Source organism: Microcaecilia unicolor, chromosome 4 (assembly GCF_901765095.1).
Source record: "Microcaecilia unicolor chromosome 4, aMicUni1.1, whole genome shotgun sequence".
In the NCBI taxonomy this organism is placed as follows: Eukaryota; Metazoa; Chordata; class Amphibia; order Gymnophiona; family Siphonopidae; genus Microcaecilia; species Microcaecilia unicolor.
Genome location: NC_044034.1, coordinates 92,434,604 through 92,452,660, shown reverse-complemented (window position 1 = coordinate 92,452,660; position 18,057 = coordinate 92,434,604). Strand labels below are relative to the sequence as shown.

General features: G+C 41.1%; 1 protein-coding gene across 6 annotated transcripts in view; it reads left to right on the top strand.

The window, feature by feature from the left end:
• The window catches only part of SETDB2 (SET domain bifurcated histone lysine methyltransferase 2), a 212,838-nt gene that overhangs the window by 121,455 nt on the left and 73,326 nt on the right, over window positions 1-18,057 (top strand). For all 6 annotated transcript variants that reach the window (XM_030200466.1, XM_030200463.1, XM_030200469.1 and 3 more), the window contains 3 exons: window positions 2,033-2,599; window positions 3,445-3,561; window positions 14,728-14,897. In XM_030200466.1, coding sequence (XP_030056326.1) covers window positions 2,033-2,599; window positions 3,445-3,561; window positions 14,728-14,897 — 854 coding nt within the window. The remainder of the gene's footprint in view (window positions 1-2,032; window positions 2,600-3,444; window positions 3,562-14,727; window positions 14,898-18,057) is intronic.

Below are 18,057 nucleotides of genomic sequence, written 5' to 3'. Positions count from 1 at the left end.
AGTAGCACATATGAATTTATCTTCTTGGGCAGACTGGATGGACCGTGCAGGTCTTTTTCTGCCATCATCTACTATGTTACTATGTTATTGACCCAAAGCTGATTTCCCTGCAAAATTATAAAGTACAGGGAAATCAGCTTTCATTTTTCACTTTGGAATGTATAACACTCCTTTGGGTTTTTTTTTTTAGATAGGATATCCACATTCTTATCCATATTTTGGCAGTGCAGAAATTGGATTATAGAAATGGTCTCCTTCATTGTTGTACAGCTATTTCCATTAAGATACTATAGTTAGTTCAAAATTCTGCTTTGAAACTACATTTCAAATCCCATGAATTATAGTGTTTCACTGACTGGCCTCATATTGAGTTTTTGGTCATTGACCACTAGTCATCCAAGCTATCTAGCTGATGTTCTTCACTATTTTGTGTCTGGTCATCTTAGAAAGATCTTCCATCTGTTCGTCCTCCAGCTATGATACAATTAAATACTGCTTACCAAACTGCGTTTAATTATTTAGGACCCCCTCTATGGAATAGTTTGACATTGGAGCTCATTTTCAAAAGAGACAAACATCCAAAAAGTGGCATAAATCTGCATTTAGACATTTTTCTATGACGTTCGTCAGAAGTGCGTTCAAATCACACGGGGCATGTCAGAAGCGTGTTAAGGGTATGATCTGGGCGTTCCTAATACTTGGACTTCTTCAGCCATAATGGAACAAAACAAAAGTGTCTAGGACTAAAACTAAGATGTTTTGAGCTAGACCTGTTTTTATAACGAATAAGGCACAAAAGGGTGTCCTAAGTGACCTGATGACCACTGGAGGGAATCAGGTGTGACCCCCCACAAATGTGAATACAAATATGATTTAGCAGCCTCATATGTTAGAGCCAGGTCTGTTAGAGCAGCATGCAGGTCCCTGGAGTAGTGTAGTGGTCAGTGCAGTGCACCAGGGAATGGGGGACTCTGGTCCCTATCTCCCTCTACCTGTCACATTTGTGGGGCAGACTGAGCGCTCCAAAATTCACCAGAAACCCACTGCACCCACATGTAGGTACCCCCTTCACCCATAAGGGCTATTGTTGTGGGCAGTGGGTTTTGGGGTCTCAGCAGACAAGATAAGGGACAAAGGATGAGGTGTGTACCTGGGAGCATGTTTTTGAAGTACACTGCAGTGTCTCCTAGGGTGCCCCATTTATCTCCTGGGATGTCTGGGAGACCAGTCTATTAAAAATGCTGGGTCCTCCTACATCCCAATGGCTTGTTTTTCACTTGGACTTTTTTTTTTTTTAATGGACCAAAAAACAAAACCTCCAAAGCACAAAACCTTTTTAGAAACAGTATTTTCAAAAACAAAAGATAGACTTTTTTCTTTTTAAAAAATTAACTTTCCTATTCAGATTTTGGTTGCTTTTTGCAAAACGTCTAAAGCCTGACTTAGACATCATATCGAAAATGCCCCTCATTGTCTCAAAGACTGAATTTCACTTTCACGTCCTTTGAGACAAGTTTAAAGGCAATGGAAGAAACAATAATTTTGATGTATGCTTTGGCAATGATCATAATAGCATGTTCCCAATGGAACTGGCTGACAGGGCATTTTCCCCTCCCCTCCCCCAAAGTATATACAGGTTCTAAGCCTCAACCCAAGGAGAATCAGTACCTTAAGGCTCTGGTGAGATTCAGTGAGGAAGATAGTAATACTGTGAGAAGATTAGATTATATTTTTATGAATTCTACTTGTTGTGGAGTATGCTTTTGTTTTATTTGTACTGCATTGTTTATTTGTTTTGAGATATTAATTGTAATGTATACGTGTTGAATTGTACACCAACTAGACATTTTTTTTTGCATTGATGTTGTAGGAATGTTTTACAATTTAAAAAAAAAAGTGTCTAAAATGGCTTAGTTATTGTCTGGGATCCAGTGTTTGGATCTTAGTTCGAAGGCCAAGAAGCAATGAAGATCTAATTGTTTTGTATGGCTTTTCCAAGACTTCACTGACGGCCATTTCTGATTCCTTACAGGACAACCAAGATCAAAGACACTTCCTTTTCGATGTATGAAGATACTTGTCTTAGCAAAGCATTACCTGCAAAGTTACCTTTTAAGAAACATTGCATTTGTAATGCTGCATGCCTTGTCAAATCATCTCGTGGTCCCTTCAGGGGCAAAAATCCACTTAAAATACCTATCTTCTGTCACTTTCTGCGTCTGCATGCTAAGGCAAATTTCCTTTCAAAGGAACTTGATGTCTACTATAGAGCACCCTGTGGAAGAAGTCTTCGAAATTATCAGGAGGTCCAAAATTACTTAAGTGAAACCCAGTGCAACTTTCTATTTGTAGATAACTTTTCATTCAACACATATTTACAGTTGGACAGAACTGATCTTAACCATGAATCCATTGTCTCTAACTCTGATATCAGCAATTGGGCAGAACCAGTACCTGTTTCTTTCTTTAATGATATTGATAGCACAGATTTGCCATATTTTAAATACAGAAAAACATCATGGCCACATGGATATTCCATGAACAATTTTTCAGACATGTTCATTGATTCCTGCAGTTGCACAGATGGTTGCAGTGATGTGTAAGTAACAAAAGTCATTATTTTAATGGTCATACTAGCAAAGTCAGATAAGATGAGAATGATAGTAACTAGCTAGGATGCCGAGAATATGTAACATTATTTGGCCCAGCAGTCTCTTCCTACTCCTTTTGGCTTCCAGATTAGTGGGAATCAATTTCTATTTGAGCTACAGTGCCACGAGTTTTCATATGCAATTACCGTGTTTCTTCCTGCTTCTGTATCTCTTTCTAGTTTATCCCAGCCATCACATGACATCCTTTGATAAGGTGAAGCAAACTGCAGCTTCTTGTACAGTTCAGTTAATGTGAACTTGTAAGTTGCATCTGTGTGTCACCATTGATCATTAAGAACTGGGGTGGACCAAAAGTTCATCAAGTCCAACAGTGGCCAATCCCAGTGACTGGAATTTGTTCTCCTATGGACTGTGATCACTGCTTCTGCAGCATCGCTAGCCCCAGCTGGCCCAGAAATCAAACCTAGGTCCTCAGTAATGGATGGTTTGAAAAGAGGGGGGGGGGATAACTTGTTATGTTTGAAGTTATGAGAAGGTTGCTAGAGAAGATGGATAGGGTTGTTGAAAGTTGGAGGGTATGTTTTGTACCATCGTGTGTATTTTTACATGTTTAATATTATAAACCACACTGAACAGAGATATATTTGTAAGAGTTGTATATACATTTTAAAATAGTTATAGCAGTGTTTAACACTGCTACTGAGCCACTGGACTGGCCATACAAAAATATGACATACTGATGATATGTGTTTCTTAAAAATTTGCAGCTTTGTAGATCTTTTTGCATTGTGTATAAATCTTTTGTTTCAATTTTATGTGTATTGACTTTTAGCTCAAAGTGTCCATGCCTTCAGCTGACAGCAGGAGGCTACAGGGAATGCTCTACACCATTAAATAAAGTGCCATCTGGTTATGAGTATAGAAGACTGCAAAAGCCTATTCCATCTGGGTAGGTATCAGGGTTTTTAAATATGTATCTTGAACCATATATGGTCAACAGTTGTGTAAAAGAGAATTTTGTGATTAACTGAAAAGGTGTGAGCAAATCTAAATTAAAAAATAATAAATAAATAACTTGCAAGTCATCTTAAAATAAAACGGGTTAATATTTAGCCTGTATCAGTAAGTGGCTTGCAAGCAATTTCCAGCCGTGGACTGACCTAACCCTGGATTTTCAGAGCTGGGGCGTATGCAGCTCCCAGCATTGGATATCCAGCTATGTCCACTAACCTGGAAGTTAACTGGGCACTGGTGACATTCAGACCAGTGCCTGGTTAACTCCGCATAAAGTTAGGACAGCTGTTCTACTGTCTATTTAGTTACTTAGCCGGTTAGTGGCCATTAATAAGGAAAATGGAAAATGTACTATTTTCCAGCTACGGTAAAAATGACCTTAACACGTGGGGGAAACCCCACATAAGGGTGCACTAAGGCCACGTTGTTCCGTAGCTTAGTAAAAGGGCCCTTACTTTTGTATTAGAAACATTCGGTAACTGAATTTTGATCCTTTGGATATAAAATGTGTTTTATTGGGGTTGAAGTGTATGTGTTTTTCCTGACTTCTCTAGGACCACCCACCTAATTATGTAAGGCCTCAGAGGTTGACCTTAAGAGCTACCTTTTTCCTGCAGTTTCCGTCAATGTTGCTCACAAATATATTGAACAGAATCTGCCCCTGCACCAATCCTTGAGGCACTCCAGTACTTGCCTTTCCCTATTCTGAATGAATTCCATTAACCACCACCCTCTGGCGTCTGTCCGTCAACCAGTTCCTATTACAGTTCACCACTTCGGGTCCTATCTTCAGCGTGTCAAGCTTATTCAAGAACCTCCTATGAGGAACCGTGTCAAAAGCTTTGTTGAAATCTAAGTAGATTATATCCATCTCACGTCCTTGATCCAATTCTCTTGTCACCCAGTCAGAGAATTCAATGAGATTAGTTTGGCACGATTTACCTTTGGTGAAACCATGTTGTCTTGGATCTTGCAACTTATTGGCTTCCAGGAAATTCACTATCCTTTCCTTCAGCATTGCTTTTCCAGTATCTGAAGTGAGGCTTACTGGTCTGTAGTTTCCAACTTCTTCTCTGTCACCACTTTTGTGAAGAGGGACCATATCCGCTGTTCTCCAATCCCATGGAACCTCCCCCGTTTCCAAGGATTTATTAAACAAATCTTTAAGAGGACCCGCCAGAACCTTGGAGCTCACTCAGTATCCTGTCCGGTCCCATGGCTTTGTCCACCTTCAGATTTTCAAGTTGTTCATAAACACTCTTTTCCATGAACGGTACTATATCCTCTCCATTCTCGTGCATACTTTTGCCAGCCAATCATGTGCCTTCTCCAAGATTTTCTTCCGTGAAAACAGAACAGAAGAATTTGTTTAGAAAGTTTGCTTTTTCTTCATCATTCTCCATATATTATAAAGAATAAAATTGAGGAAAACATAGACAAACATTTGCATAGGTTCAGCCAAGGGAAGCTTTGCCTCACCAGTTTGATTCATTTCTTTGAAGAATATAGTGTATCTAGATTTTCAGAAAGCTTTTGAGAAAGTTCCTCATGAGAGACTCTTAAGAAAATAAAAAAGTAGTGGGATAGGAGTCAGTGTCCTTCTATGGATTAGAAATTGGTTATTGGACAGAAATCAGAGGATAGGGTTAAATGGCCATTTTTCTCAATGGAGCAGGGTGAATAGTGGAGTGCCGCAGGGATCTGTACTTGCACCGGTGCTATTTAACATATTTAAAAATGATCTGGAAAATGGAACGACATTTTAAATTTGAAGATGACACAAAACTATTCAGAGTTGTAATAACACAAGCAGATTGTGAAAAATTGCAGGAAGACCTTAGGAAAGTGGAAGACTGGGCATCCAAATTGCAGATGAAATTTAATGTGGACAAATGCAATGTGATGCACATTGGGAAGAATAATCCAAATCATAGACCTGATGCTAGGGTCCACCTTAGGAGTCGGCACTCAAGAAAAAGATCTAGGTGTCTTTGTAGAAAGTACACTGACATCTTCTGCCCAGTGTGTGGCGGTGGCAAAAAAAGCAAACAGGATGCTAGGAATTATTAGGAAAGGGATGCAAAATAAGACCAAGAATATTGTAATGCCTCTATATCGCTCCATATAGCGCTACTAGACTGACGCAGCTGCCTAATCTTGAGTATTTCGTTGAATTCTGGTTGCCGTATCTAAAAAAATGTATAGTGGAATTAGAAAAGGTTCAAAGAAGAGCCACCAAAATGATAAAGGGGAAGGAACTCCTCCCATATGAGGAAAGGCGAAAGAAGTTAGGGCTCTTCAGCTTGGAAAAGAGATGGCTGGTCGGTGGGGGGATATTATTGAGGTCTTTAAAATCCTGAGTGCTGCAGAATGGGTAAAAGCAAATCGATTTTTCACTCTGTCAAAAAGTACAAAGACCAAGGGGCACTAAATGAAATTATATGGAAATTCTTTTAAAACAAATAGAAAATATTTTTTCACTCTAATAGTTAAACTCTGGAACTTGCTGCTGGAGGATGTGGTAACAGCAGTTAGCAGATCTGGGTTTAAAAAAGGTTTGAACAAGTTCCAGGAGGAAAAGTCCATAGTCTGTTATTAAGATGGACATGGGTGAAGCCACTGCTTGCCCTGGGATTGGTAGTATGGATTGTTGCTACTAATTCGGTTTCTGCCAGGTACTTGTGACCTGGATTGGCTGCTGTTGGAAACAGGATACTGGGCTAGATGGACAATTGTTCCGACCCAGTATGGCTATTATATTCTTATAGCGGTTTGCAGCATCTTTAAGTCTCACAATTCCATTTTTAGTCTTCCTCCTTTCACTAATATACCTGAAAAAAAATTTTGTTACCCCCCTCCTTGCATTTCTAGCCATTTGTTCTTATACGTGCGCTTTCATCAGATGTATTTCTCTCTTGGCTTCTTTAATTTTCATCTGGTATTCCTCTCTTGTGTTCCTCTTTTTGAGTTTTTCTGAATTTCATGAATGCCAACTCTTTTGCCTTTATTTTCTTAGCCACTTGCTTGGAGAACCATATCATTTTTCTTTCTTGCTTTTATTTACTGTCCTTACATAGAGGTTCATAGCCATATTTATAGCTTCTTTCAGCCTGGACCATTGCCTTTTCACTTCTTGTATGTCCTCCCAGCCCATCAGCTCTTTCTTCAGGTATTTCCCAATTTTACAAAAGTCAGAATGTTTAAAATCCAGGACTTTGAGTTTTGAGTGCCTGCCCTCCACTTCAGCTGTTATAGCAAACCAAACTGTTTGGTCACTTCTGCCCAGGTGGGCACCCACTTGGATATTAGACACACTTCCCCATTTATGAGCACCAGATTCAGCGTCGCTCCTTCCCTCGTGGGTTCCATCACCATTTGTCTGAGCAGAGCACTTTGAAAAACATCCACGATCTCTCTACTTCTTTCCTATTCCACAAATGGAACTTTCCAATCTGCATCCAGCAGGTTGAAATCTCCCAGAATGCACCTCTCTTTTCTTTTCCAACTTTTGGATATCTCTAACCAGATCTTTATCTAGTTTCTCCGATTATGTCTGAGGTCTGTAGACAATACCCATATGGAGTGTGCTATCATCTCTTTTTAAGGTGATCCATATCGCTTCTTCCTTTCCCCAGGCCCCTGGCATTTCAGTTGCTGCGATTATTGTTTCTCACCTACAGAGCTAGTCCTCCACTTTTATGACCATCTCTGTCCTTTCTAAATAGATTGTAGTCTGGTATATTTGCATCCCATTCATGGGAGTCATTGAACCATGTCTCCATGATAAGTACATAAGCATCGCCATGCTGGGACAGACCAAGGGTTCATCGAGCCCAGCACCCTGTAACCGACAGTGGCCAAAAGAACAAGCAATTTGTCCCGCCCATCCTAGAAATAGTGTATTATTCTCTCATCCATTCAATAACATTCTATGGCTTTTTCTTCCAGGAAGCCGCCCAACCCTTTCTTGAAGTCTGCTAAGTTAACCGCCTTAACCACCTTTTCCGGCAGCGAATTCCAGAGTTTAACTACACGTTGAGTGAAGAAAAATTTCCTCCAATTTGTTTTACATTTACCACACTGCAGCATCATCGCATGCCCCCTTGTCCTAGTATTTTTGGAAAGCGTAAACAGGTGCTCCACATCCACCCGTTCCATTCCACTCACTATCTTATAGACCTCTATCATATCTCCCCTCAGCCGCCTTTTCTCCAAGCTGAAGAGCCCCAGCCTCTTCAGCCTATCCTGATAGGGAAGTCGCCCCATCCCCTGTATCATCTTTGTCGCCCTTCTCTGCACCTTTTCCAATTCTACTATATCTTTTTTGAGGTGCGGCGACCAGAATTGAACACAATACTCGAGGTGCGGTCACACCATGGAGCGAAACAACGGCAGAATAATATCCTTATTTTTGTTTTCAATCCCTTTCCTAATGATACCCAACATTCTATTTGCTTTCCTAGCCGCAGCAGCACATTGAGCAACTTATCATCAACGATGACACCTAGATCCCTTTCTCGGTCCGTGACTCCCAACGCTGAACCTTGCATGACGTAGTTATAGTTTGGGGTCCTCTTTCCCACATGCATCACTTTGCACTTGTTCACATTAAACATCATCTGCCATTTAGACGCCCAGTCTCCCAGTCTCGTAAGGTCCTCTTGTAGTTTTTCACAATCTTTCCGCAATTTGACTACTTTGAATAACTTTGTGTCATCGGCAAATTTGATTACCTCACTAGTTACCCCCATTTCTAGGTCATTTATGAATATGTTAAAAAGCAGAGGTCCCAGCACTGATCCCTGAGGGACCCCGCTAACTACTGTTTTTAATTACCCCTCTCTAGACCCCCGCAGGACCCTTGCCCACGGAGGTGGTTTCAGAAGGCTCATAATAAGTCTCTTAAATATGACCTTTGTTTTCTGGCTCCTAATTTCCAAGGACATCCTAGGGCATCTATTCTCCCACATGATGTACTAGAGTTTAAAAGATAGTCTATTTATGTGATATAAGGTGTGAAATGAAACAGAAATTAACACAGAGACTAGAGAATAGTGAGATAGAATTTTACTTGTGTGTTTGTGAAACAGTTTAAAGAGAAGAGATTGAAACAGAGACTGAAACAGTTTAGTGAAAGAAATAGTCTTTTATTCTCACCCAAATCAGGACTTCAATTTGGTACATTCATCAGACAGATTCTGGGTTCAACCGGCCAGAGCTTCGCCTTTCGGAGATTCGTTGGGGAAAAATGTTCCAACGATAGCTCTGATGCCCACTTCTTATATAGTATTTGGTCCCCATACAAGTCTATGGAGAGGGATTTTTTTTATCTTAACCACAGGTCAGGTGTCCACCTGTTTCTTAATCTTTTTCCTGTCTTGCAAATAACCCCTAATATGGTCAACTCCTAATATGGACTGTTCCTAATCTTGTGCAACCATCTCTTCTAAGATGAAGAGATCAGTTCCATATCTTGTGACTCTGGCTGCCATTTTAACTGCAACAGACTCCATGTTCTGAACCAAACTTTTTAGGATTTTAGCCATCAATTCCTTGATCTTGGCTTTTGCACTGCTTTTAAATGTCATACTAAATTCTAATAAGGCTTATCAAGCAGCCCTGCTTCTGCAGGTGCTCAGCAACAAGGCCATCATCAGATTTTTAGGCCTAGTCAGTGCCTTTTAGCAGTTTAAGCTGTTTAAGGTATGTAAATTGACCCACCACTATTCCAGTGGATGGATCCCAAGCTGGGACACATATTAACTTGCAGGAAAAGCACGTCCTTGTGCAGCCAGTCATAGATTTTTAAACCTAGCTTGTATTTTTACAGCCTGAGTCCTAAAATCTGGCCTTCCACCCTTCCGGTGGGCATCCAGTGAGGGCCTCTTGCTGTACTATAATTATACACTACCCTTCTCCATTGTGAATATTGACCTTTTAATCCTACTCTCTGTTTCCTATCTTTCAACCAGTTTTTAAGACACTACCTCTGATCCCATGCCCCTCTAATTTCCTCTGTAGTCTTTCATGAGGGACCTTATCAAACGCCCTCTGAAAATCTAGATACACAGTATCAACCGGCTCACCTTTGTCCACATGTTTGTTTACCCCTTCAAAGAAATGCAGCTGATTGGTGAGGCAAGACTTTCCTTCACTAAATCCATGTTGACTCATTAGTCCATGCTTTTGAATGTGCTCTGTAATTTTGTTCTTGATTATAGTCTCTACCATTTTGCCCGGCACCGACGTCAGACTCACCGGTCTATAATTTCCTGGGTCTCCTCTGGAACCTTTTTTAAATATCGGCGTTACATTGGCCACCCTCCAATCTTCCCGTACCACACTCAATTTTAAGGATAAATTATCAATAGAAATCAAACAAAATAAAACATGGAAAAGAAAATAAGATGATACCTTTTTTATTGGACATAACTTAATACATTTCTTGATTAGCTTTCGAAGGTTGCCTTCGAAAGCTAATCAAGAAATGTATTAAGTTATGTCCAATAAAAAAGGTATCATCTTATTTTCTTTTCCATGTTTTATTTTGTTTGATTTCTATTGATAACCTTAAGAGTGGACTAACACGGCTACCACACTCCTCTACTTAAGGATAAATTACAAATCAATAACAGTCGCTCTGTCAGTACCCTAGGGTGAATACCATCCGGTCCAGGAGATTTGCTACTCTTCAGTTTGCAGAACTGCTCCATTACTTGTTCCAGATTTACAGATATTTCAGTAAGTTTTTTCCGACTCTTCAGCAACAATGTCTAAGTCTGCCTCTAAAATCAGGGCTTGCAGATCATGAACTTTGCTGCTTAGACTGCGAGCATTTGTGGTCATCGCTTTCCATCTACATTTCAGTGAAATTTTCATCTTCTGTTTAGTTTTTTGTTTAGTCTCACTTCCTGCTGTGTTGGTAAGAAGTGATTTGCTAAGGTTGTTGTTTTCATTGCTTTCTTTTCTACTGTCAAATCTTGTCTTTAGCTGGGGGGACCACTGGAAGTGACCTGCCTCCATATGCCATCCCTGCCTTCTAGTTTAAATTCATGGAAAGGAACTACAAAATTTTACAGGAAAGTGGTAGAACAGAGGTAAAGAGATACAGAGGGGTAAGGAGAGGGGAGAGGACAAAGAGAGGGAGAGCAACAGCGGATTGCCAGATCGGTTCAGTCTACAGAAAAGGCTTTAGCAAAAAGCCAGGTATTTTGTTTTGTTTTGAAAGTTGTAAAAGAGGTTTCGGCACAGCTATCTTGTGCGAGTGAATTCCAATGAAAGAGAGCAGTGAAGAAAAATGCGTAATGAAGAGTGAACTCTAGCTGAGCAGACTTAGGACCAGGCAAAACTAAACACTGATCATTTATTGAATGTAAAAGACGGGCTGGAGAGTATGGAATAGTGAGAGAGGAAAGATAAAGGAGTAGACCAAGCCTGTGAGTGGAGAGGCGTGGTTATACTGATGGGATGACTGAAGCCTTTTAATTGAAGTCTGAGTACAACCTAAGTATATGATGTTTTAGTAATCTAGCCTTGTAGTAAGCAAAGAGAGAATTAAGGAATGAAAAACTTTGCAACTAAAATATTGCCGAATTGTGCGGAGCTGATGGAGTACAAAAAAGCCTGTCTTGCACACATTTGAGATATAAAATGCAAATGATAATTGTGAGTCAAGAATAACTCCCAAGTTACCTGAAATATTGAAGAGTGGACCCAAAATGTTGCAGCGGAATGGATGGCATATGAAGGGTACGCGAAAACCAACTTTTGTCTTTATTAAGGACAGGTTTGTGACCAGAAAGCCAGTCAGAAATAAGTAAGACATCTTTGAAGCAGTCTTAGGGAAGGATTGAAGAGTTTTGTAGGGTAGATAAAAGGGATATAATCTGCATAGAAGTGAAATGAGATGCCTGTGGATTGTATCAAGGTTGCTAGGGGACTAAGAAATACATTGAAAAGGAGAGGAGAGAGGATGTAGGCTTGTGGAACACCAGAGGGTAGTGACCGGGGGGGGGGGGGGGACACTCTAGATGAGGTAGTGACAACAGTGTAAGTGTGGTTTGAAAGAAATGATGAGAACTACAATTGAGCTGGGCTTGTAATAACCAAAAGAGCTTAAATAAGATAGTAAGAGGGAATGGTCAATAAGGTCGAAAGCGGCTGAAAGGTCAAGAGAAACAGATACAAAACAGGTGAAAATGAGGAAAGTTCCAATGAACCAAGGCAAACGGAAGAGTAAGAGAATTCAATAATTTTATTCAAAATCAGCTGACAAAAAAAACCCTACACGGGCCATATTTAGTCTGAAATGCCTTCCTTGGGGGTCTTAATAGTTCAAATGAACTAATATTGGAGAGTCAGTTAAAGGAAAAAACATAGGAGCGTTGGAGCGATGTGTGCTGCGTGGCTCGCCACACAGTCAACACCCTCACTTTTTTTATCAATGACAAAGAAAAACAGAACAAGCCACGCAATAGATACATGATGAAAGACATATAAATGAGAGTTTGAAATCAAATACAAAACATCATCAAACTGTATTATGTCTTTTATCCCTCCCTTGTTTAAAAAATAAAGACCATCCAAGATAGAAGGAACTCTGATTCTTCCGGCTCCTCTCCACCAGACATTACTCAACTTCCCCCCAAGCACCCCCTGATCTCTTGCCCAGATCAATGAAAACAGAGAGAAAAACACAAAGAAAAAACCTATCAAATCAACTAGGCTAAAGTTGCATTTTGTTAAGTATCATACAAAGTACCCTTGGTGGAAGATTTTGTATATACAGTTCCCAAATCAAGAGAAACTAATTTTTATGCTTCACAATATCCATGTTAGTGTTTTAGATCTGTGGTGTAAAACTTTTACTTTTTATGGTCTTAATCAGCTTCAGAAATTCTTGGATGCTAGGGCCTTTTCTCAGGCTATAGTTGTCATCATCACATCTGTTTAGTGAGGTATTTTTTTCCTTTCTGTACACAAGGTGCTTCATGTCATGATAATTTATTTTTCTTTTTATGGCAATTTGTTTAGTTCTGTAGTAACCCACTGGTTAAGGTGGTCTAGGCATGTGCCAGACTATGCCCTGGGAAGGTGGACAACAGGGGTACACACTATTATTTATTGGTTGGTACTAGGATTTACCTAGGAGGCTGAGCAAGCTCTGCAGCAGACTTCACACAATGATGGAATGATGGAGACTACCAGTTCTTTTTGCTGAAAACCAGAACCTTTATTGTCCTTCAATTGATGAGGATACAGCTTCAAACTCCTCAAAACACATGGGCCAACTATATACAATAGCTTTCTCCATTCTTCCAATTAAGCACAAAAAATTACAAACAGCTTTTCCTTATTCTCCTAGTTATTTCAAACCAACTCACCAGATTGGTGAGGGGTTGGCTTGGCTTGAACAGCTCACTTTGCTGGTAAGATTAAGCATATGTTAACTGTTATCATGATTAATTAGCTGATAAATACTTACAGGCTCCTGGGTTATCTAGGTGACAGACACTGTGGCTCTGCAGTGATGATGTAATCAGATGTTACCTGCTCAGGATGTAATTTACAGGATTTGCCTGGATGACACAGCAGGTTCCCTGAATAAATCTCCTCTCCTCTTCCTGGAATAAACAGAGGTGGGAAGGTTCCCAATACCTCCCCACTAAAACAAGCCAGCAGCTGAGTTTTGGTTCTGTTACTTGGCCCTTGAATTCTTGCTTCTTCTGCAAGAGCCTTTAGTGCCAACTCACGGGAGTATAGTATACTGATTCTGCATTCAGGATTACTGTATCAGACTAGACAGGATCAAAGGCAGGAGGTGGAACCCAAGACACATTTGGCAGGCAAGCATGAGGCTTATAACACATGGGGGGAGGTAACTTCCGCCACCAGACCATTCCCCAAATTATTTTAAACCCTCCTACCCTTCAGTTTCCAGAGACTTCTGCCCTATTCTCCTTAGTTCTTTACCTCTCTGGAAGCTTCTAGTGAGCATTTGATTTCCAGTCAAGTGCCAGGAAACAGCAAGTTCACAGAAAGGCCACAACAAAAACTGGCCTTGGAAGAAAGGAGAAACAGGGGTGACATGATACAGACGGTCAAATATTTGAAAGATATTAATCCACAAACAAACTTTTTACAGAGACGGGAAGGTGGTAGAACTAGAGGACATGAATTGAGGTTGAAAAGGGGCAGACTCAGGAGTAATGTCAGGAAATATTTTTTCACGGAAAGGATGGTAGATACGAGGAATGCCCTTCCGTGGGAGGTGGTGGAGATGAAAACTGTGATGGAATTCAAACGTGTGGGATAAACACAACGGAATCCTGTTTAGAAGGAATGGATCTATGGAATCTTAGGGGAGATTGGGTGGCAAAGCTGGTAATTGGGAATCAAAGCCCGTGCTGGGCAGACTTCTATGGTCTACGTCCTGATCGTAACTGAATAGATATGAATGAGCTGGAGTGTAAATTTTAAGGGGCTTTGATGTTAGCTTCAGAACTTTTAGTACAAGAATAGGGCTGGGCAGACTTCTACAGTCTGTGCCCTGAGAACGGCAAGGACAAATCAAACTCGGGTATACATATAAAGTATCACATACCATGTAAAATTAGTTTATCTTGTTGGGCAGACTGGATGGACCGTTCCGATCTTTTATCTGCTGTCATTTCATGTATCATTTACTATGGCCCCAAGCTGTCAATTTGCTGAGTGCTAGGGGCCTAGAACACATTGCTATTGTAACACGCAGGCAGCCTCTTCCTATTGGCTGTCAGGGCTGCATAGGCTAGAATGATTCCACTACTACTCAATGAACTGTGCCCAGCATTGAGAGTTCAAGACAGCACAAACTGCTGCTGAAATTCTTGTGATGTTACACTGTTTTAGTGTGTTTTCTATTTATAAGTTTAACTTGCATTTTTAGTTTTTGTTCATGCACTTTATATTTTATAAATTGTTAGAATACAGCTTCTTGGCCTTTTTTACCCTATAAACATTTGGATTGGCCTGCTCATAGGGAATCTTTAGTCTAAACAATTGTATTTATATATGTGTGTTTTTGAAGTTTGAAGAAATAATTCTGTTGCTTTCTTTACAGAATTTTTGAGTGTAGTATATCATGCAAATGTGACGAGATGTTTTGTCAGAACAGAGTAGTGCAGCATGGCCTTCGACTCCGACTTCAAGTGTTTAAAACACATAACAAGGGCTGGGGAGTTCGCTGTTTGGATGATATTGACAAAGGAACATTTGTTTGTACCTATACAGGTAAGTATGTCTTATTTCCTATCTTGCTCTTTAAAATACTGTCAGTAACCAACTTATAAATATGCAATAAACACTCTGGAAAGATTAACTGATCAATAAAGAGGGACCATCAGTTGAATGCACTAGGTTTTTTATTTTCATGTTAAAATGTTAGTCTTTACACACTGCATTTTAGACTTTGTTTTATCCCCAAAATCTACTATAATAAAAAGCACCTCCAACATTCTGAAGCTGACTCCGTGGCTTCACTCAAGGGTTCGTGGGTTTGTAACGGTGTAGATCTCTCTCTGCCCATGTCTCTCTGCCCCAACCTTGCATCTAAATGTGATGATGTCGAGGGCGGGCCCTGCCCTAGCGTCAAAATGTCATGACGTCGAGGGTGGGGCAGAGAGACATGGGCAGAGAGAGATCTACACCGTTACGAACCCACGAACCCTTGAGTGAAGCCACAGAGTCAGCTTCAGAACGTTGTGTTCAAAGTTTGGCAAAGGTATGAGGAACTTATCGCTGGGTGGCTGCAGGGGGGGCAGGGGAGAGAGCAGAATTGCTGGGTGGCTGAAGGGGGGACAGGGGAGAGAGCAGAATCGCTGGGAGGATGGAGGAGGGGGGCCAGGGGAGAGAGGAGAATCGCTGCATGGCTGGAGGGGGACAGGGGATACAGGAGAATCGTAGGGTGGCTGGAGGGGGGGTGGGGACACAGGACAATTGCTGGGTGGCTGGAGGGGGGGCAGGGGAGAGAGCAGAATCGCTGGGTGGCTGAAGGGGGGCAGGGGAGAGAGCAGAATCACTGGAGGGCAGGCCAGGGGAATAGCTGGGTGGCTGGAGGGGGGGGCAGAGGAGACAAGAATTGCTGGGTGGCTGGAGGGGGGGCCAGGGGAGAGAGGAGAATCACTGGGTGGCTGGAGGGGGGCAGGGGAGAGAGGACAATCACACATATTCTCTCTCACACACACACTCACACCCAGTCTCACTCTCTGTCACACACACACACGCACGGTACAGCCAACCACGCAGAGGGGAGGAGAGGCAGGGGGTCCTGAGACCACGGGGGGGTCCTCAGACCTGAGAGGGGGGCAGGGGATCCTGAGACCAGAGGGGAGGGAATCCTCAGACCACGGGGGGGGGGGGGGGGGTCCTGAGACCACAGAGGGAGGGGGAGGTATCTCTCTCTCTCTCTCTCACACAGTCTCTCACACTATGTCTCACACTGTATCACATTCACTCTCTATGTGTCACACAGTCGGTCTCACACACACACTCGGTCTCATACACTCTCTCGGTCTTATACATTCTCTCGGTCTCACAGAGTCTTTGTATCGCACACATACTCTCTCACACTCTGTCTCACACACACACTCTCTATCTCTCTCTCACACACACAGTGCATCTGTGTGAAACACACTCTCTCTCACAGTCACTGTATCTCACATACGCACTCGCACACACACTCGTTCTCACACACACACTCCCTAGACTCACTCTTTCTCTGTCACACACACACACTCGCACATTCACTCTCTCTCTCTCTCTCTCTCTCTCTCTCTCTCACACACACTCTCTCAAACATACACACTCCAAGGAAAACCTTGCTAGCACCCGTTTCATTTGTGTCAGAAACGGGCCTTATTTACTAGTATTTTAATAATTGTAGTTCAGCACAATTAGTTATTTGCTTTTATTGTCTCTTTATTAACCTTGAACTTTTCACCATAAAATAACATAGTCCAACTCTGTTGTTGTTATGAAATGCACATATATTCCCCTATCTTAACAATTAGGATAACCCACCAAACAAAGAAAAGGCTATTACAACAAGGGTCATGTGATGGTCACTGCAGGATGAGGACACACAAACTGCACTCCTGACATGGGTTCCACTTAAATTGCTAAAATCTGTTATCATCTGACAAAATCCCTCAATGATCGACAGTTACTACATAATGCCGCCTTGTCCTGAAGTTAAAAAGGAAAATAAGGCAGCAGATATACCAGACAAACCAAAGTCGGCTAGATAGACCCTGATGGCACAGTGCCTAGGTCAACAAGATGGCGTGGCTCCACCTTCAACTCCTCACCGCCAAATACACCAAACACTGCTTCTTTAAATCCAGTTTTTGGCCCTGGTTTAAGAATAAACAGAGGAATTGTTTTCCAGACCGTACAGAATGAGGCCATTAATAGGGTCTTAGAAAAATTGCAGTCAGGAGTTACTGGCATTTGGGGTCGATCTGCAGATAATGGAAGGTTGCATTGGCCAGGCCAAGCAGGTATTAGAAAAAGTAGTTCTAGAACAGTTACCTGATCTGATCTGATTTTTTTAAAGATAGAGCTGCATAGTCATCCATCCAGCTACTGACATCATCATAGCACTGAATCTCTTCTGTGGGCTATAGTAGATGTGCTAATCAAGGTAGATCTAATGGCTGCTTTTATTGTATTCCACTCAAGACTGCTTGGTCAATTATGAAGTATAGGTATCTATACTAAAGAATTTTCAAAAAATTCTTTATTTCAAAAAATTCAAATTAACAGTATCTATTAGATAATTGCGGTCCACTAAGAATTCCTGTGGCTGCATATACGGGGTTTTTGCCTATGATGAAGAGAAGACTAGTTGGTCTGTTTTAGCTCCGACAGATGGATATTTAATCTGGGAGCTCTTTGAGGCTTTTCCCCATTACTATTGTAGTTTTGTACTGAGTAGAAGTATTTGCATTTAGAATTTATTTCTCTACATAGCCTTGCTGTTACTTTAAGTGTAGTTTTTAGTTTGGATATCAGACCAATTATCTACTTTCAGCCTTTGGAAACAACTTATAGTGAACTACTATTACAGTGACTATTTGAACCATGTCTGTGAAAGGCCTTCTTGATGCCTGATGCTTTGAAACATATTTGTTTCTACATTTCACTGCAAATATACAGAATTCTGTTATTCTTTTTCTTAGTGTTTTCACCTAAACCGATCACTTGCATGAAGTTGGTATGAATGGTTGTATCATTGTTTGTACTTGCTATGATTAGTATATTATTGTTTCTCCCTCTTTCTCTTTTTTTTTTTTGTTACACCCTTGTAACTGGGTCAACTAACAGTTAACACATGTTATTTACCACAGGGCCCATTTTATGCAGTGGGCCTTGTAGAAAATATTGCACATTA